Below are 27,133 nucleotides of genomic sequence, written 5' to 3'. Positions count from 1 at the left end.
CTGTAGATAGATGTTAGTGTCTTATTACTACCTTTGATTGATACTGAGGACGCTACATGTGGTTGTTAAACTCAGGTGATTTTTGTCTAGACACAGTGGGGCCAGCCAAAAGCGTGTGTAGGTGATAAACTCTGTCAAGCTCAACAGTGCTGATCAAATATCAATCAAGAGTCTCTTACTGTGTTGCCTATTACCTACTTCAAATGTTTTCAAGAACATAATTTAATATACTGTTTAGCTTTTTTTCTCGCTGTCTGACTTTATATTAGACGAAACTTTTCCTGTTTTAGGTCAGTTAGGATTACAAAAAATATTTATATTTGCTTAATGCCGGAATAATGAGAGAGAGAATTTTTTAGACTTTTTTTTATTACTTTCTTCAAAGTCAGAAGTTTACATACACTAAGATTACTATGCCTAAGTTTGGAAGCTTCTGTTTCCAGTTAATTGACAACATTTGAGTTAATTAGAGGCACACCTGTGGATGTATTTTAAGGCACACCTCAAACACACTGCTTCCTGTGCGTGTGACATCATGGGAATATCAGAAGAAATCAGCCAAGATATCTAGAAGAGAATTGTGGACCACAAGTCTGGTTCATCCTTGGGTACAATTTCCAGATGCCTGAAGGTGCCACATTCATCTGTTCAAACAAGTACACGCAATTATAAACATCATGACTTCCCCAGCAGACAAAATGTATCCACCACAGATGAACTGGTATCTCACTACAATGATGGACTTCATGGACTGTTAAATACTCTTGCACCTCTGAAAAATAGGTCTGTTTCTTTTACCCACTCTGCTCCTTGGTTTACACCAGCACTACGCCATCTAAAAACTAAAAGCCGTCGTTTGGAGCACCTTTATGTAAAAACCGGCCTTGCAGTTCACAAAGAAATGTACTATAATCACATACTCCAATACAAGGATGCTCTTTCCTCAGCCAAGACCACACACTACTCAACCTTAATTAGGACAGTTGATGGGAACATTAGAGCCCTATTCTCAACTCTCAACAATATTCTGAAACCACCTGGTGCTCTACCACCTCATTTACTCACAGTTGAGGGATGAATGTACGCTTCACCCCTCCTCCATTCACCAAACTGCTGATTATATCAGAAGAGTTAACTACTGAACCAAAACAAAAAGGGGAGGGCCACTAGTATTGTGCATGCTTATTTTGGTGTATTTTATTTGTGATTTCTCTTATTACTTTACTAAGTTTGTGTGATTTTTGCTTAAGTTGTTTGGTGTATGTAATTTCATTGATTTAGTTTTTTTTTTGTTTCACTAGTTGGCCTAACCTTAAAATGGATCAAGTTAGTTCAGCCTGTTAACAAACCTCAAAATGATTACATTAAGTGAGGACAGAAAGGTCTATTAATTTGGATTCTCTCTCTCCTTTCCCTCCGGTAACTGCTGGAGTCAGACACTGCACACGACGGTGGATTATTTAAGGAAATTTTAACTTTTAGCCACCCTCACAGGGGTGACAAAGATCCTCAAAAATGTCAAAAACAGGCTGAAAGCAAAACTTAATGACGTGTTTACTTTAAAGACCTTTTCTCTGTACGTTTGTTGACAAAAATGACAAGATTACAAAAACTTAAGAAAACTAAGATAAGATAAGGTGGTGTGTGAGGTGAAGAAAGAAAAGATAGGCAGCGCAAAACCTGGAACAAAGCAAAGCCAAGCCTCAGATGGGTGCAGCTGTTTTTTATCCCTGGGAACGGCTTGTGTATCAGCCAATCAGAGTCATTGCAGCTACTTTGAGGATCTAATTAACAGCTTTTTACCGCAAAACTTTTCATCATCATCATTCATTCAGTATTTAATCCTGATTATAAAATGCATACTATAACCTATTAACACAGAACACAGGATATATTATTCTGGCATTAATATGACATCAGCTTGATTCATCAAGCTGCCATTCATTAAAACCTGAACACATTGTTATTCTACTTATTCCATGATAGATAATTGATTATCACCATAATGTAAGCATAACATCAGTGTAACACTTTCTCACATTAAGTAAACATTCTCATACCAACATTTGTGTTTATGAAAGGAGGTATTATAATGACTGTTCTTCAAATACACATTTATCTGTGATCGCTGTAATAGCTGTTACAGTGGAGGTTTCTTTAGATAATTGATAATGATATAAGTAATTGGTACTGTTTAAACCATACTATCAACCAAGACGTTCTTTATGAATTTTAACACTAATTCTCACTTTCATGCTCTGTGTGGTTTCAGGACACACAGAGGGGGAAGTCAGGAATCTGCAGTGTCTTTTAATTTATGACAACGGTCGGTGTGACTTCAATCTGATGGTAGAAAAGGTCTCTGCGTCTCTCTGATAAGTTATGACATCCGAAGGAGACACCAAAATCTGTCTTACGTTACTTTTATGTTGCTCCATGGAATGTTAATGGATCTTTGTTTGTCCAAGAGAGAGATCAGTCTCTATATCAAACCTGGTCCAATTTACTGATCTCACGGTCAAAGGTGACTCTGACCAGATGTTCTGAACCGTACAATTGTATCATTTCTGTTGCTGGCAATAAAACTCTAACTGTATTCAGCTGGATGACTCTTGGTGATTTTCTGATCAACAAAGTATTAGAGATTCATTTGTTACTACAATAGCTACATAAGAAAAATATTTCATAATACACAGAAAAATAATGTAAACGTTGTAATTTCTCATATTTTTCTATATGCATCAATTTATAGATTTCTGTTCAGGGACACAATAATTTCAACTTGAAATTGGTTGTTTTAAATGACACAAAATGATGCACAGTGAAGGATCATTCTGTGGTGTCAACATCCTGACTTCAAAATGAACTCAAACTTGTGAACATGCATTTAAACGTTTCATGTTTATTCATTGAAATGTAAAAGATGAAGTCAGGTTTTTCCAGACTTACTTTGGTTTTCATTCACTGTGTTTATCTCCTTCTTCAGATATGATACATAACTCATATTGTGGCAAAGACAAAGCTTACAAGGGACAGCAGTTGAGTATAATGGACATTTTACTTCTTATGTAGTATACAGTAGTTATGTGTTATCTGAACTTCTGACTTGTGTGATCTCTGTTGAAGACTGCAGAAGTGAAACTGTGGTTTGACATTTACTGGCAGATGTTTGTGTGAATATTTCCACTCACAGGCTGAGATGCTGACAAGTGATGAACAGCGGTGTAACCGTCCCTCATTTATGTTTCCTGTTTCTCTTCTTTACGGGGTGCAGGTTGATGGTGTACGTGACTTCTTACTATAGACTGAGGCCACAACACAGACAGTACACAGTTTATAATGTAACCACATCAGAGACAAACAAGGTTTGACTGCATGAGAAACAACACGAAACAATCCTTCATAATTACAGTTACAGTATTTTACATTCTCAGTGTCAGGATGATTGTCGTGAAGTTTCTGTCTAAAAGGGATTGTGATCTTAATTACTTTTCAGAGAAGACACAAAGTATAAGCTTCATTGGTAAAATTATTTCCTCTAAAAATTCTGACCTTAGTATAACCATTTTAACCTTATATAAACTGAACCTCCTACTGCAACATTTTCACCTAAAAGTTCATGTTCAGTTTTGCATTAGTTAAAATTGTTCTTGAGAGAATATAAAGATATCCTGATTGTATGCCATTAAAATTTGCAGATTGAACATGAATGCACAATGTTTACAATATATGTTTCTGACACGTTCATGCAAAATTTCCCCCTAATGGTCAGCCAACATAGGATCTATTTATTTTTACCATATGGCCAGTTTACTCCATTGTAAGGGCATCTTATAGGACACAATATCTCATTTTCTTCACTTTAAGGGCACTTCACAATGTTTTTCAACCCTGTATGAGAGGGTAACATGTAAGGCTCATCAAACAAACTGCTGCAGTCATCTACATTGAAGTTGAATTGGAATCAACTTTCACAAGTGCCCCACCCAACGTCACACTGTATTGGCCAATCACATGCAACCACATGTTCTTGGGGGATTACTTTGTAAGGTGTATTTGGCTGTTCTAGTGACAGTCACACAGAAAGATAAAACATTAGCAACTGTGATGTGTTTACAGAGTTCAAAAATCCAGACCTCCTTTAAATATAACGACCATCATCACACAGCCAAGTCTGGACCATAATCTGTAAAACTTTACACTAATAGAAGGAATGAAGACACAGTGTCCCATTTACAGCTCTTTATTGTATTAAAGTGGCTTCTAAAACTACACACGGGCTTTTCAAACACATCCATCACTGCAACAGGCCAACAGGCTCTTGTTACCCTGACACAACTTGCATGTTGATGTGATGTTCTTGCTCTTATTTCCTCCCACAAATTCTAAATAATGTGTAGCTGTCCCATCTTGCCATCTTGCTCATCAAGCTGCCGTACACACGCTCAGTGATATAGGCAGCAGATTTTCTTTTCTTGTGGAAAAAGTTACATAGTAGTTGGTTGAAAAATAACACATGACCTTTTTGAAAATGTAAAGGAACAACTGAGTACTTAAATTGCAGACTTAACGTGTTAGGTTACTCGTTATAACAAAAAAGTAATCCAAGTACTCTACAAAGTTACAAAGTAACCCCAACACCGCAGGGTACTATCACATTTTACTCCACTGTTGCAGCAGTACCCCTGAAGTTGCCTCCCAAACCCCCACATGATCTGACAGTGGTAATCCATCTACATGAAAGTTTAAAGGTGTATACCTTTTTTTTGACAGTTGGCTTTTCATAAATCCTAGTTGATGAATACACTGAATAGTAAAGCTTGAATGAGCTGTTGTTATTTATTTCTTCGTATCAAAAGCAAATTAAAGCAGTGGTCTTTGTCACTGTTGGTGGCTCAACATCAGTTAATTCTGTGCTTTGGCTCATGGTTTTATGAGGAAAGAGACACTTGAAAGAATTCTTAACAATGATCACTTTTATTGTTGAACTGTTTCTTTCTATAGACATCAGCATTTCATTACAAAACAATGAAACTAGAGGTTATATAAAGCAATAATACATGAATGCATAAACTTACATATTCCTTGTATCATCAACACACATTTGAAGCACAATCAGAAAACAAACAGCTTTAATACATTTCAGTTATCAAGACAGTTATTGCTCATTAAAATCTTAAAATTTCTCTCAAACTCTAGAAATATTTCAGAAACAGAAAAGCTAAGGGACATTTTTATGGTTTGACATGTAGTTTCAAAGAGAAACATTTTTAAATAATATCAATGCCAGAACTCCTTGATATAATCTTTTGAATATAGTTTACAAACAATTGGAATAGATGAATGTGAGGCAAAACAGCACTATATACAAATTGAATCAAATGTATTTATAAAGCACTTTTAACAGCAGTTGACCAAAGTGCTGAACAATCATCAACATAAAAGCAACACAGCAAGAACACAAACTGGTGAACCAGACAGAAACGACAACTCTCATACTGAGTTAAAAACCAAAGAATAAAAATATGTTTTAAGATGTGATTTAAAAACAGGTACAGTTGTTCCAGAGTTTGGGGGCTACAAAGGAAAAAGCCCGGTCTCCCCTGTGCTTTAACCTGGATCTGGGTAAAAAGCGACTGGTCAGCAGACCTGAGAGTTCGTAATGGTACATGTGCCACTAAAAGATCAGACAGGTAAGTTGGAGCTATCCCATGTAATGATTTGTAAACGAAGAGTAAAATCCTGTTCCTGTTAAAAGACGAGCTGCATTACGTTTATTTCACCAGTTTGTCAGAAGTGTCTCTTTCTCCTCACTTTACTCTTGCTTTTTGTTTTTTTGTTTGTCACGATTTACTAAATAATCTCCCACAACTCCTCCTGTTACAGCTCCTGCAATTGATCCAAATGCGGCTGTTTGCATTGTTATTATGAATGTGTAAAGCAGCATTGTTGGCACACCAACGAAACATCCCAACAACGCTCCTGCAGTAATACCAGCAGCAATCTTGAGAATATTTGAGACATTGCTCTTTCCATGCTCTTTAATCATTCTCTCCACTTCCTGCAGCATCTCATTGGTGTAGCAGCCTCCTTTGTTCTCCATCACCATCTTGTCTATAGTGTTGAGTAGCTTTGCCACCTGGAACTGGTTGCTCCTGTATTCATCCTGCTGGTTGGTCTTCCAGTATTTATTATCAACGACATGACATCGACCACCACACTTCTTCACCAGATCACTCAGATTTTTATTCTGTTGGACAAAGTCCTCAATTTTCTCTCCTTCAGGCAGCTGGTCACCATGAGTGAAGACAACTACAGCATATTTGAAAGCCTCATCAGAAAAAGTGTTTTGTATTTCATCAATAACCTGCTTCTCATGCTCTGTGTATTTCTCAACTTTAAGGAAAATAAGAAAAGCATGAGGCCCAGGAGCGCACTCTGTGATACACTTCACCAACCCTGCCTTCTGCTTCTCCTCAGACTTGTCTGTGTCAAAGAGACCAGGAGTGTCAATCAAAGTGATGCTTCTTCCATTGACAGATCTGGTTTCTGTTACACATTCACTTGTTCCAGAGTTTGTAGAATGGTTTATCTTGAAGACAGGCTCTCTGAATATGGTGTTGCATGTGCTGCTTTTCCCAGTTCCAGTTTTTCCCAGCACGACAATTCTTCTACTGTTTGGGTCTAGAAAAGAATAATCAATCAGGATAAATTATATTACTCTACCTACTTTTTGTACGTCATTATTCAGATTACACTGTGACATGTCAGTTACAGGAATCATACTTTATGCACACAGTAAAAGTCAAACAAAAGAGGGACATCACTTTCTAAATTAGATCACAGTCAAATGAGTCAGGGCTGCAGCCGGGGTTTTTGGGCCCCATGAAAAGATATCACAATGGGCTCCACTACAACCCACAGTCCACACCAACCATTGCAATTGCTAACCAGAACCAAACTGACACATTCAAAGCTTTAAATTACTCTACCTGTGCCGACTCACAACTCTCTTGTAGTCCAGTACTAACTGTACAATGTGTAATTACATTCAACAGTGAAAATAAAACACTGTGCAGACAAACATGCAGCATTATGTAGAATTCACTATTTGATGCAAGACTGACACCCTCTATAAGTAATGTGCTTAAGGTCATCTTTTACAGGCTACATGTAATCTTAATGGTAAAATCCTTAAATATAGAAATCTCACAACATTAATGAATATCATAGAATAAATATAACTTAAATATAAATAAACTGCTTCAATTAAAACAAATGGACATTATCATCTATAGAAATATATAACAAACTAAATAATAAAATCAGCAGTAAATGTTTTTTTTTGTTTTTTTTAAATAATAATTCAAAGAAATACCCACAGACCCTCATCAGTTATGTTAAAATACATTTAAAGTCATTCAACACAATGCTGCTCACCTTCTTCTTCAGTTGGCTCTGGGTTTAGGTCAATAAGGGAGAGCAGGGCTGCTGAGTCTGCAGATGCATCTGTTGGTCATGGCACCAGGAGCAGAGAAAACTGGTTTAGTGAATGAATATCTGCTAAAAGTTTACCTGCATTGATTAAATGTCAGCTAAAAGCAGGGTGAAATGAAAAAACTAACACGCAGTATTTTCTGTGAAGATATTATAATTAATGTTTTGGGGAACAAAAGTAACATTAGCCTGTTTCACTTTATGAAAGAGTGAGTGACACATTGTCACTGTTACATTTCTCTCTTTTGTTTGTTTCAACCATACATTTTAAGAAACAAAAAAGTTTTTGTGGGTATACAAGTGAATAAACATCACCGTTAATGTTCACAGCAAATCATTTCACACATTAATACACACAGTCAGTGAATGAAAAGGAATAGGCTGAAGCCCGAGGCTTATTTCTGCCTATCCCATACAATCCATAAAATAACCCAAAATATTATTACTATTATTATTATTGTTATTATTATTATTATTATCATCATTATTGTTATTATTAACCTTTATTTTACCTTTGAAAAAAATATTGAGGAGGAGTCCATTTACAATGGTGTCGAGAAACATTTGCAGCATCACAACAAAACAATAAATTAAACATTTAAACAGTCAAAGATTTAAAATCAAATAAAACAAGGTCTTAGATAAGACTTTTGAACAGATTGTTCCATGTGTAAGGTGCATTATAAGAGAAAGACTGACTAAGGGGTGTCAGAACCGTTGGGGCAATACAAGACTTTCAATTGTTAATTTTTTCCAGAAACAAGAAAAATAAACTGTTGAGTACAGTGTAAAAAAATCTATTAATGTCTATTAAAGATTAATTACACAAAACAAAAAGAAAACAATAACAACTAATGTCCTAATATTTTTTAGGGCCCCTGTCAGTCAGGCCCCATCATATTTCCCCCGACCCCTCTGACCCCACTGAAATGAGGTAGACTATAATATAACAACTAGAAAATTCCAGGGAAATTTTTAGTACCACGGGGCTACTGCCGGGACGAGTACACGATTTATTTCCAGTGTTCAAAAGTCACCCTGATCATATAACACTAAGTAACTTTTACTGTGGCAGTATTAAATGAATTAGCTCAGTTAACTGGCAAAACAGACAGACAGGAATTAGCCAATCACAAAAAAGTAGGTCAGTTTCTGCCCAGCGACAGGTTGCTAAGGGCAGCTAAATGTGTATCATTCGTTCTTTCTATTTTCGATTGGAAATCAAAAATCAAAAAAGGAAAAAGTGACACATTCTCTGTTTTTAAATCTAACACAAAAAAAGAAAAAATGTCTGGTTTTTCATATTTCAATTTTAGGCTCAAATAAAAAATACGAAATGGAAAAACGGACGACAGGACTGAATTTGATTGTAATATTTAATTGGTCGTGACCCGGAAGTTTGGTAATGAGCGTTAGCGTTAGCTTTCTAGCCGCCATCGATCTGGACCACTGAACGAGCCACGTGCCATCAACCATCGACCATGGAGACCTGTGTGCTGTTTAAGGGAACAAAGCGTGTGATGCTAAAAGAGGAGGACATGACTGATAAAATCAGCAGGATGTTTCAGATTATTCTTCTTTCTGCTCACTTTCCATGAGATTTGGGAGGTTTTTGTTTTATTGTAGCTTATTAAAATGCAATACATTTTTTCTGACTGATTTATTGCCCAATATCGTTGTGTGTCTCGCTTTCGGAGAAGTTCTGCTTCTTCCCCCCCTTGTCTTTGTTGTCACTTTGTTGTCACTTTGTAGCCGCTCCTCAGAGGGCACATGGCTAATTAATATGCACGTGCTGACCATATATGGTTGTGTCCAGGCATTCCGGGGGCAGAGTATGAGGTGTGTTTACTTCTGCACCATTCTTGGGACCGGTGTGATTTATCAATGGAAAATTGCGAAATTGTCTTTTCGCAGTATGCAAAAATGTAGTAGCAGTTTTACACCCTTTTTGATAAATGAGGCCCCAGATTTGTAAGTATATATTTACAATGAGCAGTTACCCTCACTCATGTAAACCTATCAGTGGGTGTTGCTGTTTGCTTTCTAAAGATAACACTCTCCGTCGTATTTTGTGGCTTGTTTCTCAGCTGTTTATAGTCCCACAGGTATCCATGTGGTTATCATTATCTGCTTCATTCATGGTAAGGGCTATGATAAATTCTCTCTGCTGCGCACAGAGCCATTTCCGGGTCACATAAACCGACCGATTAAATATTACAATCAAATTCAGTCCTGTCGTCCGTTTTTCCATTTCGTATTTTTTATTTGAGCCTAAAATTGAAATATGAAAAACCAGACATTTTTTCTTTTTTTGTGTTAGGTTTAAAAACAAAAAACAAGAGAATGTGTCACTTTTTCCTTTTTTGATTTTTGATTTCCAATCGAAAATAGAAAGAACGAATGATACACGGATTATAGGGCCCTATGATTGCTAAGGGCAGCTAAGGCCCTGCGGTTGCTACGGCAATTTGAGAATCTGCTTGGAAGAAATTCTCAAAATTCTGAAGAATTTGGCTTCTGACAAGGTCCCGAACAATTGCTGATTGATAACTCCTGTCCGAAAACACTGTGAGAGACACAGAAGCACGTTGAATCACGTTTCTACGTGCACGTATGAGCGAGCTAGGTGACTCTGAAAAAAGGTGTTTTTTTGTGCTTTTAAAAAAAAAAATCCCATTCATTTCCAATGGAGAAATGTCCCGTTTTTTTGGGAATTATTCAATGACTTTTGGTGTTGGTGTTGAAGTTTCCCAAAGTTATTCCGAATAACTTTGGGAAACTTCAACACCAATAGCACCATAGCACCTCTTTCCTGATCGAGCCGCACGTTTTGATGTATATATTGTCGGGGTTTTCCTCAAAGATGCGGGAGGAGTTACATGCCGAAAAACGACGGAAGAAGAATAATAAGTATGGAGAAGATTAATAGATGTCAGCTTCCTATTAGTGCCTCGGAGCTGAACACCCGTGGCACTAATAATGTAAAATCCTGGATTTTGTTTTGAATGTGAAGAGTAGCTGTTGTTGACAAGCACTGTATTTTTAGAACATGTTATATCATTTATTGGCTCTTATACTGTATCAAGTTTTTATGTCTTTACATCTCAAACAATCAACTCTGACATGTCTCAAATTTAGACATAAAGTTTTAAACATTTTTTTATGATTTAAAAAAAATAAAAATTATTAACAATAAGCAACATCTCATAAAATGTAATGTAACAAAACTGACCAACAAATGCACAACTAATGCATGGATGAATCTCAGATCTTAAAACAGTTAAACACAAAGTAAAAACTTTTGATTAAAAAAAATGACTGCAGTTTAAAATTCTTCATGAGACAACAAATCATCATAAGTTTAACTCACCGTCCATGTTGTCAGAAAGGAGTAACTGTAGAGTCATGCCTGTGTGAGTCTGTTTCTCTTTTACACTTATTTATTGGATGTATTGTGGGCGGACTTCTGGTAAGACAAGATAAGCATCTGTTTGAAGCTCTGAACTAAAAGGAGTCAAAACTGATATAAACGTATTATGATGTTTAGATATGAAACATATAAAATGATGTTACTACTGTAACTCATTATACTCAGAGAAAACTGTTATTTGTGTGTGTAAGAAATAATTACAAATGTTCTGCTCCCCCGTGCACAAGATTAATGGACTGTTCCTTACCTGAAAAACCACTGCAGCCTCATCACAGTGAAGATTTTAAAAGAGGAAACAAAAACAGTCTCTCTTTTTCTACAAAAGGCAAAGCTCCCACTTAATAACATTTTGATTATTTATATCCAAAGTTTAACACTAATGTGTAGCTGAAGGGAACATTTTTGGGATAACTACTGTAGGTATAAGCTTTGAAAATAAAACTTGTTTTTTTATTGAATGTGACATCTTGTATTGGCTGCCTGTCAGGTGATGAAATACAAACATTATGGAGCTTTAATTTCAGTTTATTCTGATTTATAACTTGATGATGCCTCATGTGTTTAAGTCTTAACAGCCTGTGATATTCTAATTGTTGATTTATTTACAGTCAAAAAGATGCTATGTGGATGTCAGATATTTTTGCTGTATATTACCAACAAGCTTCTTTTTTTTAAGGCCTGATGAGTTGAGGAAATGGTGTTCTGAATCCTGAAAAGTCACGAATGATGATCTACATAAACAACAAAATATCAAATAATGAGAAATTGCCAAACCAAAGCTTTAATTTAATTAATACTAAGCTGTTCCTCAGACACAATGACGCTGAACTGTTTTACATTGGTGCCCTCTAGTGTCCAAACTGCAAAACGTGCAGCAGTAAATATAAAACGTGACAAAAGCTGTTTTATCATTTAATTAAACCACACTTCTATTTCTAATCACATTTTAGATATCAATAATAGCATTTCTGCTAGTAAAATTTATATTCTCACTAAAGATATTCACAATAACATTCTTACTAGTAGAAATTGTATTTAAAGATTTCTACAGCTTTGATTTTAGTCGTCAAAAATTTCAGAAATCCTCAAAAAGTATCAGTGGCCTTTTTTAACATTTAATAGCTAGATTGTATTGCAAATGTCTATATTTCAATTCTTACTGGTTAAAAATCCACAATGAACCCTGTGGATATCTGCAATAGAGTCTTACAGGACAAACTCTCATGTCAGATATCTAAATCCACGTGTTACTAGTCATAACTAAACTGATCATTTGCGATTATTGAAGAAAGAAACAGTGCTGATCAAATATCAATCAAGAGTCTCTTACTGTGTTGCCTATCACTCACCTCAAATGTTTTCAGGAACATAATTTAATGTACTGTTTAGCTGTAATACATACACTTTTTTTACTAGACGACCATTTTGAAAATGGACGAGTCAAAACCAAGCACCATCCCAACTCATAGAATAGCATCCACACTGAACTACGTCAATACAATTTCAAATATCTAAAACTGCTTTCTGGTTAGGAAGAATCACAATTGTTTGTATCCAGACTTTTTATATAGATGTCCACTATTTTCTATATTCTTTTTCTTTATAATAATATCAGTAATATCTGAACCCAGTGTCAGGATGAAATGTGCTAAATGTGGTTAAATAGTGTTATGACTGCATTTTATATTCATATAATGAAAAACATGGTGTATTTTTGTTAGGGGCATCTAAAATATTATGTACTAGGCCGATATCTAAAGTAACAGAAAGTGCAGGGTTCAGTGAAAAAATGTCCATGTTGAAACATTTTTTGAACAAACTGCGAACTGAGAAACATGAATATTCTTCTTCTTCTTTTTATTTTTTTGTTTTTTACTAAGTCCAGTAAATGCATCACAGAAAATTTGATCTCTTTTCATTTTTGTGTGTTTTCACTCTGTCTACAGCTCTTTGGATCAAAGTGTTTAAAGTGCTATATAAATAAAGTTGAAGTTGAAGAATATAAGAACAGACGTAATGATTGCATGAACGATACAGGTTGCAATGTGATGTTTAATTGGATATGCTGCTGACAAATATGACTGGTGTATTATTTTGCAAATTGTGCCTGTATCGCTAACTATCTGCAACAAGTAAATACAACTGCAATAGAAATTGGGTTTTATACAATTGTTATAGCATTGACTGCCTGTTAGGGCCTCAGCTGTCCGTCCTTCAGAACCATGCATACGCACACCAAGTGGGAGATCTCAGAGAGTGTTGCAGGTCTCATACCAACATTTGTGTTCATGAAAGGAGAAAGTATAATGACAGTTCTTCAAATACACATTTATCTGTGATCGCTGTAAAAGCTGTTACAATGGAGGTTTATTTAGGTAATTTATGCTGATAATTAGTATTGTTTAAACCATACTATTTACTAAGACGTACTTGTTTAAGTTTTTAACACTTTCATGCTCTGTGTGGTTTCAGGAGACACAGAGGGGGAGAAGTCAGGAATGTGCAGTGTCTTTTAATTCATGATGGTCAATCTGATGGTAGAAAGAGGGAGTGAAGTCTCTCCGATAAGTTATGACACATAGCTGTTTCTTAATTTTCTGAAAGCAGTAAGAATTATTCCCAGAGCAGCAAGTGATCATGCTCTACTTCTTTCAATAAACAAATCTGATAGTTCATTGGTAAACCAGGTGTTTGATCTATTTTTTACTTGGTGGTTTTTAAAGGGTGCATGTTTGTTGATAACGGAGAGAAAGGTCTTAGTGAAATGGTCCAAAGCCAACTCAGCATGTTGAATTTTAGATGTATTATGAATATTACGAATATTACTATAACAAAGGTCTTTTAGATAGGCTAAGTTCACAGGGCAGTGATCACTAATACCAAGATCAAATCCACCATCAGAAACTATTTTATAACTCCATTTTGATAGAATTAAATCACTGTAGTGTAGATTAGATCTTGTGGGCTCCATGTTTAATTGTGTCAGATTAAGACTGCAACAAATCTCATAATTATAATAATCAGAGGCATCAGAAAGTCAATCAATGTTAAAATCACTCATGATAATTAACTCTTTATTAACATACCTATACAGTCATTAGATGCCAAAATTATACATGAAAATTAAATGATTGAAGCAATTTGGCACAGAGACAACATGTAACAAGGAGACAGAAATGAAGTGCAGAAATCCCTCTTTATTGATTGTTGATGTTTGCATTGATAACCACAAACCCACAAATATCAACAATTACATCACAAGACAATAGTTTATATACTGTAGAGGAAGTTATGACTTATGGTTAATCTTTAGAAGAGGAAACAAACAGTGAGATAATATTTTAAGGTTGGAAAGAAATACAACCAACAAATCTGACAGTATCTATGCAGTTAAAAATGTTTCATCTCTCAGGATTGAAATTACAGTTTACAACACATCAAATTAAAACGTTGTTTTAATATAATATTACTGAAATAGCAACTAAAGTTTGAAGCTCAAGTACAACCTACAGCTTGAATATGCATTTGGCTGAATATATTGTATGAATAAAGATAATAAGCATCTTAATAATTGGTTAAATATTCTTTAGAACAAGATTTTGATTCAATTGACAGGGATATATTACTTTTTAATGATACAATCTCTCCCACTTTTTCATGAGTCATTGAGTTATTGGTTTAGACTCTGTTGGGAAAGTCTCTCAGAAACATTGTTTGCTTTATCTAAACAAGATTGGGCTTCATCCTTTACAGCTGCTGCTGCTCTCTTTGCTGCTTCCCACGGTGAAGCTGCTCCCTCAGCTTCATCATAACCTGTCAAACCTCCTTTCACTGCTCCTGCCACAGCACATGCCCCAGCAACTGCACATAACTCAGCTCCTCCTACAGGTCCTTCTACTGCTCCTCCTACGACTCCGTCTACTGCTCCTCCTACTGCTCCACCTATGACTCCGTCTACTGCTCTTTGTACTGCTCCTCCTACTGCTCCTCCTATGACTCCGTCTACTGCTCCTCCTACTGCTCCCCCTACTGCTCTTCCTACTGCTCCTCCTACTGCTCCTCCTACTGCTCTATCTACTGCTCCTCCTACTGCTCCTCCTATGACTCCGTCTACTGCTCCTCCTACTGCTCCCCCTACTGCTCTTCCTACTGCTCCTCCTACTGCTCCTTCTACTGCTCCTCCTACTGCTCCTCCTACTCCTCCTCTCACTGTTATTCCTCCTGCTGCTCCTTTTCTTACCAAAGGATTTCTTAAAGCTATGACAACTATTCTTACCATCACTACCACACCACAAAAAGCTCCTAACAATGCACCTGTTGCAGTACCTGTCAGTCTGACCGTAAGCTTATTAAAGACACTGACTTGAGCCTGTGCTCTGATCTCTTGCTCTGACATGTTTTCTGGCAACAGTCTAATTATCTCCTCCTCTTGTTGCATTTCTCTCTCCACTGTTTGCAGAAACTCATTCGTGTAGTAGCCTCCTTTGTTTTCCATCACCATCTTGTCTATTGTGTTGAGTAGCTGCTCCACCTGGAACTGGTTGCTCCTGTATTCATCAGGTTGGTTGTTCTTCCAGTATCTATTATCAATGACGTGGCACCGACCGCTGCACTTTTTCATCAGATCACTCAGACCTTTATTCTGTTGAACAAACTCCTCAATATTCATCCCTACTGGGAGCTGCTCACTATGAGTGAAGACAACTGCAGCATATTTGAAAGCTTCTTCAGAGAAATATTCACTTATTTTCCTAATGACATCATTCTCCTGCTTGGTGAATCTCTCCACTTTAAGCACAATGAGAAAAGTATGAGGCCCAGGAGCGCACTCAGTGATACACCTCACTATTTCCGGCTTCAACTTCTCTTCAGATTTCTTTGTGTCAAAGAAACCAGGAGTGTCGATCAACGTGATTCTTCTTCCATTGACAGATCTGGTTTCTGCTTGACATTCATTTGTTTCAGAGTTGGATGTATGGCTGACTTCAAACACATCTTCTCCAAATATTGTGTTAGCCAGGCTACTTTTCCCAGCTCCAGTTTTTCCAAGCAGAACAATCCTCCTCGTCTTTGCCTCTGGAACCTGATTCATCTGGCAGTCTTGCAGAACCTCGCTCAGCTTGTTCACATTTTCATTGTAGCCCACCAGTTGTACTCTGGTCATTGTAGCTCCACTAGGAACTGGGTTGAAGTTGACATTTACTCTGAGCTCTTGAAGGTTTTCCTTGTTTTTGGCTTTGATCAGGATTTCCTTCACTTGGTCTAGATCTGGAGGTACAGCTGAAGCACCCTGTAGCTCCACGTTGATTTCACTTAGGTCTCTCAGCACTGCTGTCTCAGCCTCATCCAGAGCATCGGAGGACAAACTAGACAGTACCAGGTCTGACCCAACCTCTAAAGCAACAGGGTTTCTCAGGCTGTGGTGAAGGCGAGTCTGGTACTTGGAGATGACACCACTGGATGTCATGAAGTTAATTAAAGCTGTAGAGAGCATCAATCTCTTTTCCTTTATCTTTTTCATCAGTTCTTCAAGTTTTGTCACTCCTAGTTCCACCTCCTTGTCAGGGCCCTCCAAGATGATCAAATTCACATTACCTCTGAGGATTTTTACTTCTGGGCAATGTGCACACATTTCTCGACTGAACTCCTTTTCTACCAGTTTGAACTGCTTCTCAACAACTGGGAGTTCCTTACGGGTCGGCAGTCTCTTCTCTAGAGTCACAACTATCTCCTTCACAGCCTGAACTTCTCCCACAACCACAACATAACCATCCTCTGTGTACACTTTGATATTATCTGTCCCAAAGCTGAGGTCCTGCCATAACATTTTCACTAGTTTTGGCTCAACCACATGATAGCAGAGGTAGCTCTCAGTAAGGCTGATGAAGACCTTATCCACCTGTAGCTCCCATCTCTCTGCAGCACTGCCAAAGGCTCCTCCAGGCCCTTTCTCAACCTCCCCCCTAACCACTGCCTCCTCTTCATCAAAGTCCAACTCCACCTTGCAGTTAATAGCAGAGAGCTGCTTCTGTAAGACTTCATATGCTTGAGGGTTGTCTCTCAGATAATACAGGAGGAAAACATCTGTCTTTAAAATTTTCTCAAGGCCTTTTGTGTTCTCTTTTTTAAATGTCTAAGGAAGAAAAGCAACAATAAACAGACACATTCATTATAGTCATTCACAATTCATTACATTTGATTACTACAGTCGATATTCTATAAATAAAAAATATGTCATAAAAAAACTTTAAAAAGACTGCTGGGAAATTCCTTCAAACCAGTTTGACAAGACCATAACAATGGTCGATAGCACCCTGTTAACTCACCTGTGTATGACTACTCGATGGCTGATCAGTACGTTTAAGAGTCTGAGGTGAATAGGTTCGGCTCACAGTCAGATGAAGCTCCCCGGAAGGAAGTGAGATAGTGTGAAGCTCTCTCTGCAAAACCCTTTCCTGGTCTGTAAAACACAATAAAGTCTCAAGAAAAGCCTTCATCAAGCTCAAACTGGAAAATAAATTCTACACCTGTTGTCATGCCTTACCTTCTTTTTCCTTAAAGCAGATTTTATAGGCATTGTCCCCAACCCTTTCAATCATTCCACAATCACCGCCACCACATCGTTTTTTCTGGAAGTGTCTCCTGATCTTTTCCTTCTCTCTATCTGTTAGCTCTCTAGCTTGAAAGAATAATGGATGTTGGTATTCTTCCATTTTACCCAAACTTATGGGTCAATTTTGTATGTCACTTCTCCGGATGTCGTCCTGCCTCCTGAGTGAACAGTGTGCTCTGAAGTGCCTTTATTTTCTTTCACTTTAATGTCAAAGTGAATACAGTTTCCTCATACCTGCATGCAAATGGTCACACCCACAAAACATCAATGGTTCACACTTAGCATTAAGTGAGGTATTACACACACACACACACACACACACACACACACACACACACACACACAAACATATGCACACTGTTTTAAGAAAGATGGATTCATATTAAATATGCTCAGCCACATATTCTTGGACATAGAAAAATTTACAATCAAGAAATGCCTTTTCTTAATAGAGATGGAGTTGTTTGGATTCAGGTAGTGGCAGACAGCAGCAATGTGAAATGGAATAAAGCTCCTAGACAGCAGACAACCCAAAACAGTAGTCAAACACCCAAACGCCACATCCATGAATTTTCAGCCATTTTCAGTCTGGTATCCAGCTCTGATAATACAGCCATGATAGTGGTAGGAAGATGAGATGCATTGTCCATATTTATATTGTTTTGCTCCTCTGCTCTCTGTAAATTTGACTAGGGCCATGGCTCTTAGTATATTGTAATGGTGTACTGGTACCAGACTGTTACACACCTGTCGGCGCTCATTTTATCACTTCACGTCACATCCGGTATTTGGTACTTTTCCTTTCAGAAGGATTCAGTCATATTTGTAAATTTGTCTCAGCGCTTGTAAAACTGTTTGGCGTCTTGTTAATTTGTTTTCTAAAATGTAAATTTGTCTCAAACTTTGTAAAAGTGTTTCACATTTTTGTAATATTTTGTTTTGCACTTCCCGACCATCATAGACTACTGTTTTATTACTTGCAGCTATTTATATTCTGACAATGTTATTAATTTTTATTAAAAAGTCCTGTTACTGTTGTTGTCAGTCATGAGATACATAGAAACGTGACTGCTGCCTCACAGATGTACAAAGTTCCCTGTTAGTTTGGACTTTCCACCTCCAACCCAACCCAACTACCGTGAGACTGACTTACCTCTTCTGTCGTCACTCAGTGTGCAGCTCCCTTTGCAGATGAAAGCAGGTACACTGCGCTCCTCAAACTGGATACCGTAAATGTTTAGCTTAACCCATCTTTTCACAAGAGGACGATGGGTGATTTGAACAAGTTTCCCGTTTTCTTCGACTGCCGCAGCTTGCCCGCAGAGCAGGAAAAGAAGATTGAGAAGTATTTCCGTATTCACCGCAAATCAGGTGGAGGCGACTGTGGATCACTGATAAGAGTGAATGATGACGTTTACAAGATAGATTTTAAATATCAGAAAGGTAGGACACTTGACGCACAATATATTCACGCCTTTATTATTTTGTTTATTGTGTAAACAAGTGGAGGACCAGGTCTAAAATTGTTGACATTTTGTTACCACCGATAGCAGACTTTCCTGGTGTGTATTTCTATTAAAACATTCATTGCCAACAGTATTTTGGGGTTTCCTGAGAAAGTGAAACATACCTCCAAACAGTGCTGATAGAGTTTTCGTTTTACTTTTTTTGTTTTGTTAAGTCTGTCTTAAACCAAAATCAAGTCCCCAAAGGAATATTGGTACTTTTTTGTTTGTTTGTTTTGCTATAGTCATTCATCATCATTACATCATGCATCCCTGCGTAATGCACTTGCAATGTCAGTAAAGAGGACAAAATCCACAGTACTCCTTTTATAGGCTCATATAAGTTAATGAGCCTTCAGCTATCCAAAGTCAATACCTTTAAAGTTAGTCCCTTTAGAGCCAAATTTCCTCTATTAGTTGCAGTACTTCTACTGCATCTAAACATGAAAACACTGTCAGTTGAGCCATAAAGAGGTACTTTTTTAAAAACCAATAAGTCTGACTAATTCAGACTGCTCATATTATACTCAGAATAAACATGAAATACATTTTTGTTGAAAACAAGGCTTGTGGATTTTATGCCCCATCACTTGCATTGTAAGTGCATTAGGAGGTCAGGAGCAAGAGGAATGATTACAAAAAGGAAAACACTGTTGTTATCAGATGAGATCATTTCAAAGGAATGTAACAATAATGATCCGCTGCAAAAGACCAGGTAAAAATCATTTAATTTCCTGCAACAACTGATTTGAATTTATTGACATCACTTGATGTAAAATAAAAATAAAAAAAGCTGAATACCTGGTCACCTGACTACATGACACACAACAAAGCAGGATCTTATGACTCATGATGAAGTATTGTATTGTGGTGCACACTATGACAGAAAATAATACGGTAGGTATGACAAATGTAAGAAAAAAAGAGAGAAAAAGAGTCAAATCAAGAATCTCAGCTGCTTTTTCTGTCTTAGACCAGCAAGCAGTTCTGCAGAGGTCCCAGCATTCAGTGAGGCTTGGAGATGGTCCACTGGTGTTCACTGTCCGAGGCAGCCCGGAACCTCTCTCCTCCTCTCCCAAATCCACCTCAACTCCAAGCCAGAACTTTACAACTCCAGCTCAGGTTAGCACAATGTTTGCAGCATCATTAATGCTGTATGTGTGAATTTATTATCAGATTTGGAATATGGGCTTTGCGTTGTGGAGGGGGAATGAGAATAAACTGTTGTCATTATTAAGAGGACATCTTTTTGAAACACAGAGCCATCAACACATTCCTGCCTCAACTCCTCCATCAAGTGGTGAAGAATATGAACTACATTTTGATGCTCATCTCCTTCATTACCTAAAGGAAAGTCCCAAGGCTGGGAGAGAACTAGAGGAAAAACTTTCCTCTGTGGCATGCTCTGCTCAGCTTTACCCAGATGAGGGGAGGGTTTTAGTGAGGAAATTAACCCAGCTTGATGCTGTAGAGGGAGATTCTCAGTTTGAGGACCTTTATTACAAAGATGTACAGAATTTGGCATCTTTGAGTTTGAGTGAAGAAAGCACAATATTTGCCAGCTACTGCCTTCATGATGGGCTCCAGGTGCTGGTATGTCAGGGTGACATCACCAAACAGGATGCTGATGCCCTGGTGAACGCTGCCAATGAGGATCTTGACCACTGTGGAGGGGTGGCTGCTGCACTGAGTAAAGCAGGCGGCCCTGAGGTGCAGAAGGAGAGTAGTGCGATAGTAAAACAGACTGGGAAAATTCCTATAGGTGATGTGGTAGTGACGACAGGGGGGAACTTAAACTGCAAGAAACTGCTGCATGCGGTTGGGCCTGTTGGTGGAAAATCAGGCGGCAAAGAAATGGTCTTACTGGAAAAAACTGTCAAGTCTGCTCTTAATTTAGCAGAAATTTTGGAGTTAAAGTCAATAGCCATGCCCTGTATCAGCTCAGGGATATTCGGTGTTCCTGTCAGTGTGTGCTCAGAGGCTATTGTTACAGTTGTTAAAGAGTTTGGTAGTCAGGGAGGGCGAAGTCTGAGCAGAATCATCCTGATAGATACCAGGGAAAAGGTGGTTAGGGCCATGCAAGAAGCATGTGACAGATTTCTCAAAGTTAAAAGTTTCCCAATGGACTTTGCTGCCCAAGACACAGGAAGTGGAGCCACTGCTGGAGGTGCTGGAGAGAGTGTCCATGTAGAGGTTGTTCAGGGAACCATTGAGAGCCAGGAGGTGAGAAACTCAGCTGAGGTGATAAGAAAATTGTTCAAACCTGTTTATACTAGAGATTGTCATATTGTGTCAGTGATTATATTGGGGAAACATATTTGCACAAATAAAAAAGCAAACAAATATTTAAACCCCACCACCTCTCCTGCTCTTTTCGTAGGTTGATGCTCTGGTTTCTCCTATGTACGGCCACAATCCTCTCTCTACACGTATTGGAAATGCTTTGTTCACAACGGTTGGAGTTCAGCTGGCTTCAAGGTTTGAAGAAGAAGCTACAGAAGAATTGCTGCCTGGTGACACAGTCATGGTGGAGGATTTGCCTGCACTTCCATCCAAAGCAGTGATCTTCCTCAACCTGTTTCCTTGGGGTAATGACCCAAATGGGACAGCAGTCGAGGTGAAATAGTCTGTTAAATAGATACATATGTGTATATGAGTGTGTGTGCATTCAGGTGTCCCCAGTGTGGGTTTTGTGTGTTACAATACTGTCATATCTACATCAAATTAGTAAATTCTAAATCATACTCCTTTCTCCTTTCTAATCTAAGGGGGTGATTAAGTTAAGTCCTATTTCTGACTTTTCCCAGGTTCTGAGACTGGCCATCAAAGAAACCCTGACATCTTGTGAAAACAGGGGATTTCATTCTGTTGCTTTCCCTGTACTTGGATCTGGCATTGCCCTGCGTTTTCCTGAGAGTGTGGTCGCCCAGGTTCTAAAGGAGGAAATTGATGCTTTTAAACTGAACAGAGCCAGCAAAACACCGTTCCTGGTCCGCATCGTCATCCACTCTGATGACCAAGAGTCTATCATGGTAATACAAATGCACTGTATTAGAGACACAAACTATTCCAAATGATATTCATGGATTCAAAGACTTTGAATCAAAATCCAAGTGCAGTAGGTGTGTACAGTAGGTTTAAGGTTGGCTCAAACTTAAATGAAAAAATCACATTAATTACATGTCTGTCCTTAAACAACAATCCACTGTCCAGATGACACTTGTGTTTCTTGTTGTCACCATTCCTCTTGTTCATACCGACCATTAAGAGATCCCTTCATAATGCACCTTCAATCTACCAGTCACAGTCCTCCAACCCTGCATCAATACAATTAAAAGTTGATTTGAAGTGAATATGAAATTCAATTACACTTTATGTGACTCATTATCTTCAGATCAGCTTTGAAATCAATTTTTGCTCAAAATGACAACTGTGGCTTTTGGCCCTTATCATTTACAGTACCAGTCAAGTTTAGACACGTTTTCTCAACTGTATATTGAAAGTGTGTCATGAAGGGATATGTTAATATCCAGTATGAACAGGAGGAATGATTACAGCAAGAAACACGTGTCAATATTCATTTGGGCAACTGACTGTTGTTTTAAATGATACTTATAAAATTGTGAACCTATAGTTTAAATACGTAGGAGAAAATCTGTTGTTTGTTATTTTAGTGAAACAGCAGTGCAGCAAAGGCCTTAGTCAGCTGTCTGTCATGAATAACATTTTGCAGAGTTCCACATGTCTTCACTAAAGATAACTGGTGCTATTAATTTAGTGTGTTTAATACTGTTTTACAAATGTCACAGTTTGAAAAAAAATGTTCACATTATTAACCAAATTCTGCTAATAATAACATACTCTGGATTTTGGTATTGAGGCCTGTATTTTTTTTGTGTCCGCAGGCCTTCAAGTGCTTCCAGGAGATTTCAAAACGCTCAGAAGATGTTCACCAATCAGACCAAGGTTGGTATAGATTTCATATAACAGCAAAGACTTGGAATTCAGTCCAATGATGCCTTCTGATAACTAAGCAAAAAAGTGGAGAAGAAATGGACAAGTTTTAAGCCAATCTGTTACATATTTCTGAAAAGTGACATTTGGTGAGATAATACTGTGAAGTGTCAGCAAAAAAAGCATTTGTTGTTTGCGTGAATATAATAGAAGATTGTTGTAGTGGACAATTTAACTGATTTTAGAAAATGTATGACAGTTGTACTGACTAATTCACATTATAGACAAATATGTCATACAACTGTGTTTATTAAATATTCGAGTTTTCCAACCAATTTAGCCGTTAACTTTTCTTCACTGTTGTATTTATTTGCCTGAAAGTATCTTCATTTGATCATTTAGGAGTTCTTTATCTAAGCCTCCATGTACTGGCTTTGTCCAAAAAGAAATCCACATCTGAAAGCTAATAGCTAAAGAGAGCAAAGAGCAAAGAGACAAATGCATTTACCAGAGTCATATTTTCTTCTAGTGTCAACAAAGAGGATCGTCCTCCTGGGAAAAACTGGAACAGGGAAAAGCCACCTAGCCAACACCATACTTGGAGAGGAACTGTTTGAACCAAATGATTCTCCCAACTCTGGAACAAAACAATGTATAGCAGAAACAAGATATGTCAATGGGAGAAGTATCACTTTAATTGACACACCTGGGTTCTTTGATGTAGAACGGAAAGAGGACGAAGTTAAGCCTGAGATAATGAAGTGCATCACAGAGTGCGCTCCCGGGCCTCATGCTTTTCTTATTTTGCTCAAAGTGGATAAATTCACAGAGCAAGAGAAAGATGTCATTGCAAAAATACGCCAGTCTTTCACAGAAGATGCTCTAAAATTTGCTGTAGTAGTCTTCACTCATGGTGCCCAGCTCCCTAAAGGGAAGACAATTAAGGAGTTTGTCAGTCAGAATAGGGATCTGAGTCATCTGGTGAATGAGTGTGGCGGTCGGTGCCACGTCTTTGATAATAAATACTGGAACAACAACCAACCTGATGAATACAGGAGCAACAAGTTCCAGGTGGCAGAGTTACTCAATACCATAGAGAAGATGGTGATGGAAAACAATGGAGACTGCTACACCAATAAAATGCTGCAAGCAGTGGAGGAAGAAATGCAGCATGAGGAGAAGAGAATTAGACTCTTATCAAAAGAAATGTCAGATCAAGAGATCAGAGAGCAGGCTAAAGTTAGCGTTTTTCATAACTTTCAGACCAGACTGGCAAGTACTGCAACAGGAGTATTGCTAGGAGCTATGCTTGGTGTGCCCATAATGATTATGTCAGTTGTCACGGCTATGAGAACAATGCCAACAGCAGCAGGAGTAGCAAAGCTTGCAATGCGAGCAGCAGGAGGGGCACCAGTAGTAACAACTGGATTAAGCATAGGTGCAGGAGTTGGTGCCGTAGCAGGAGCAGTAGTAGGAGGTTGTATAGGATATCATGTAGCTGATCATGCAGACTCACCAGGGGAGGCAGCAAAGAGCACAGTAAAGGCTTTTTGTGACATAGGTAAACAAACACTTCAAATAGTAAAAAACAACAAAAAGTTAGGAAAATGCGCCACTTCTCACACATAGTTGAAATATCTACCGAATAGGAATTAGTCACATACACTCTGTGTACAACTTGGATCAAAAATTCAGGCAAGAGAGGGACACAAATGCAAGTCACTGTAGTCTTCTTTTTCCAGCTAATCTTACAAAAACAGCAAACATTTGACCTTTTAAAAGCGCTAAATATAGGAATTATAATATCGGGCAATGACATTGATTTATTGTTTCAAAAATGTTGCTCGTGGAAACTAGATGTCAAACCATAAAAATAAAATGACCCTCAATTTTTTTATTTCTGAAATATTTATAAAGAGTTCTTGAGAGAAGATGTATATTTTTATATATGCATCAGTTGAGTGATCATTGTAAAAACTGAAGATGATCAAGACTTATAACCAGATATGGAGAAGGAATGCTCTCAGATCTTTGGCTGTTTTCCATTCGGAGTCATCCTAATTGGCCAAAATGAGGTCAGTAACAGTCACAAAGTCATCACCAAGACAACAATCCTTTATTCCCACCAATATTGCTTCTTGCATTCCTGACAAGACTGTTCAACACATCTAATTCTCAAAATGTTTGTTTTACAACATTGAGAAATAAACATTTAAAATGCTGCCCACTGTATTTAATTGCAGAGGAGTTTGCAAACTAATTATTTTAAGAGTACATTGTTTTTATCAATCAACTTATATCATGAAAAACTTAATTTGTGCCCTTTTATCAAACATGCATCATTGTTCTCTGCTGATGGGGGCCCGCTGTACCATGTATACTTTTTTCACCCCAGGTCCTCAGACAGCCTGAGTCATACTGTGAATTACACTCAAGCTAATAAAAGCATGAGTAGATATACTGCAATGCAGAAAAGTCATTGACGTGAATAATTATACAAAATGTTTGACTTTGATAAATGTTTGCAATGTCAATATTATTTGCCTTAAGTTATACCAGTATCTTTACCTACGTTACCTACATTTTTCTGGAGTTAAACATTGTGCATTAATGTTTAATTTGCAGATTTCAATGTCACACAATCAAGATGTACTTACTTTCTCTCAAGAACAATTTTAGCTGAGGTGAAACTGATCATGAATGCAACACTTGAGTGAAAATGGTATTAAAGAGGAGTTGCAGTGTAGCTATAACATCAAAATGGTTATGCTAAGGCCAGGGTAAGAATATGAGGATATCTGTCTGTTCCAAGAACAGCTCAGGGATGGGAAGAAGAAGATATCATGTCAAGTTAATGTTTTTAAGAAATACTTGATCTCTTCTCTTCTCTGAAAATAAAGATCAAGATTCTTTTTACCAAGATTACAGACTACAATCTCCCTGACATTGAGAATGTGTTTTTTGTAGTGTATATTTTACATATCATGAGTGAAAAATACTGTATACTGTACATTGTAAGTATAAATAAATATTTCATGTTGTTTCTCACACAAAATCAAACCTGGTGACACTGGTCTGTGGTAAGAAGTTAGGTACACCATTATCCTGCTCACAGTATAGAGGTGAAACAGGTAACATAAATATTTATGGTCATTGTTCATCACATGTCAGAGTCTCAGCCTGTGAGCAGGAATGTTCAGGCAATGCCACTAATACTGTATATGACTGTAGCCCAATAACCATAAGACAGCATCTGCGAGAGAAGGGCTTAAAGAACAAAAAACATCTTCAAAGAACACGTCTCCTCTCATGCCACAAACTTGCCCATTTGGGGACATGGGACATTTAAAGGTGGAAGAAAGTATTATTCTCTGAAGAGAAAAAATTTAATTAATTTAAGCCAGATTTTAGTGCAGATTTTGACTTTTTAAGGCTATGGTCTTAACACAGCCTGTTTGAGTTTAAATGTAGTTTTCAATAAATTGCACATACATTTTTTTGTCTCTTGTTTTGTCCAGGACAGGAGTGTATAAGTGAAAAGATTTAACCCACTGTCCATGTTGTTAAAAAGGAATAACTGCAGAGTCGCAATTATAATGACGAGACAGCCTGTGTGAGACTGTTTCTCTTTTACGCTTATTTATTGGATGTGTTACGAGGACGGACTTCAGGTAAGGAAAGGTAAGCAACTGTCTCAAGCTTTGAAGTAAAAGGGATCATTATGATGTTAAGACATGAAATATATAAAATTATGTTGCTATATGTATAAGAAATAATTGTAAATATGCTGCTCCCCTGTGGACTAGAGATTAATGGACTGTTCCTTACCTGAAAAACCAATGCAAGTGCAACACATCACAGTGAGGATTTTAAAAGTGGCAACCATATCAGTTTCTCTTTCTTTTACAATAGTGGTTACAGAAGATGTGCCTGACTATTTTTAATACTAACCAGTTGCTGCTGCTTTTGCTGTGGCTTCTCTTATTTTCAGAAAGTCAAACCATGCAAATCTCCCACATTTTGATTATATCCAAAGTTTACCATTAATAAGCTGTTTTATGTGTAGTTGAAGGGAACATTTTAGAATAATTTAGGTACAAGGTTTGAAAGAAAAATGTGTGGTTACTATGACAT

General features: G+C 37.5%; 2 protein-coding genes across 2 annotated transcripts in view; one reads left to right on the top strand and one right to left on the bottom strand.

Annotated features, from left to right (window-relative positions):
* The window catches only part of LOC128383510 (basement membrane-specific heparan sulfate proteoglycan core protein-like), a 333,871-nt gene that overhangs the window by 80,705 nt on the left and 226,033 nt on the right, over positions 1-27,133 (bottom strand). The window lies entirely within an intron of this gene.
* On the top strand, positions 22,050-24,777 carry LOC128383945 (GTPase IMAP family member 7-like). Its single transcript, XM_053343532.1, has 3 exons — positions 22,050-22,077; positions 22,951-23,011; positions 23,529-24,777. The coding sequence occupies exons 1-3, from the start codon at positions 22,075-22,077 to the stop codon at positions 24,626-24,628; spliced, it is 1,164 nt and encodes a 387-aa protein (XP_053199507.1). The 5' UTR covers positions 22,050-22,074; the 3' UTR covers positions 24,629-24,777.

Source organism: Scomber japonicus, chromosome 22, assembly GCF_027409825.1.
Source record: "Scomber japonicus isolate fScoJap1 chromosome 22, fScoJap1.pri, whole genome shotgun sequence".
In the NCBI taxonomy this organism is placed as follows: Eukaryota; Metazoa; Chordata; class Actinopteri; order Scombriformes; family Scombridae; genus Scomber; species Scomber japonicus.
This window is presented reverse-complemented; position numbering and strand designations above follow the sequence as displayed.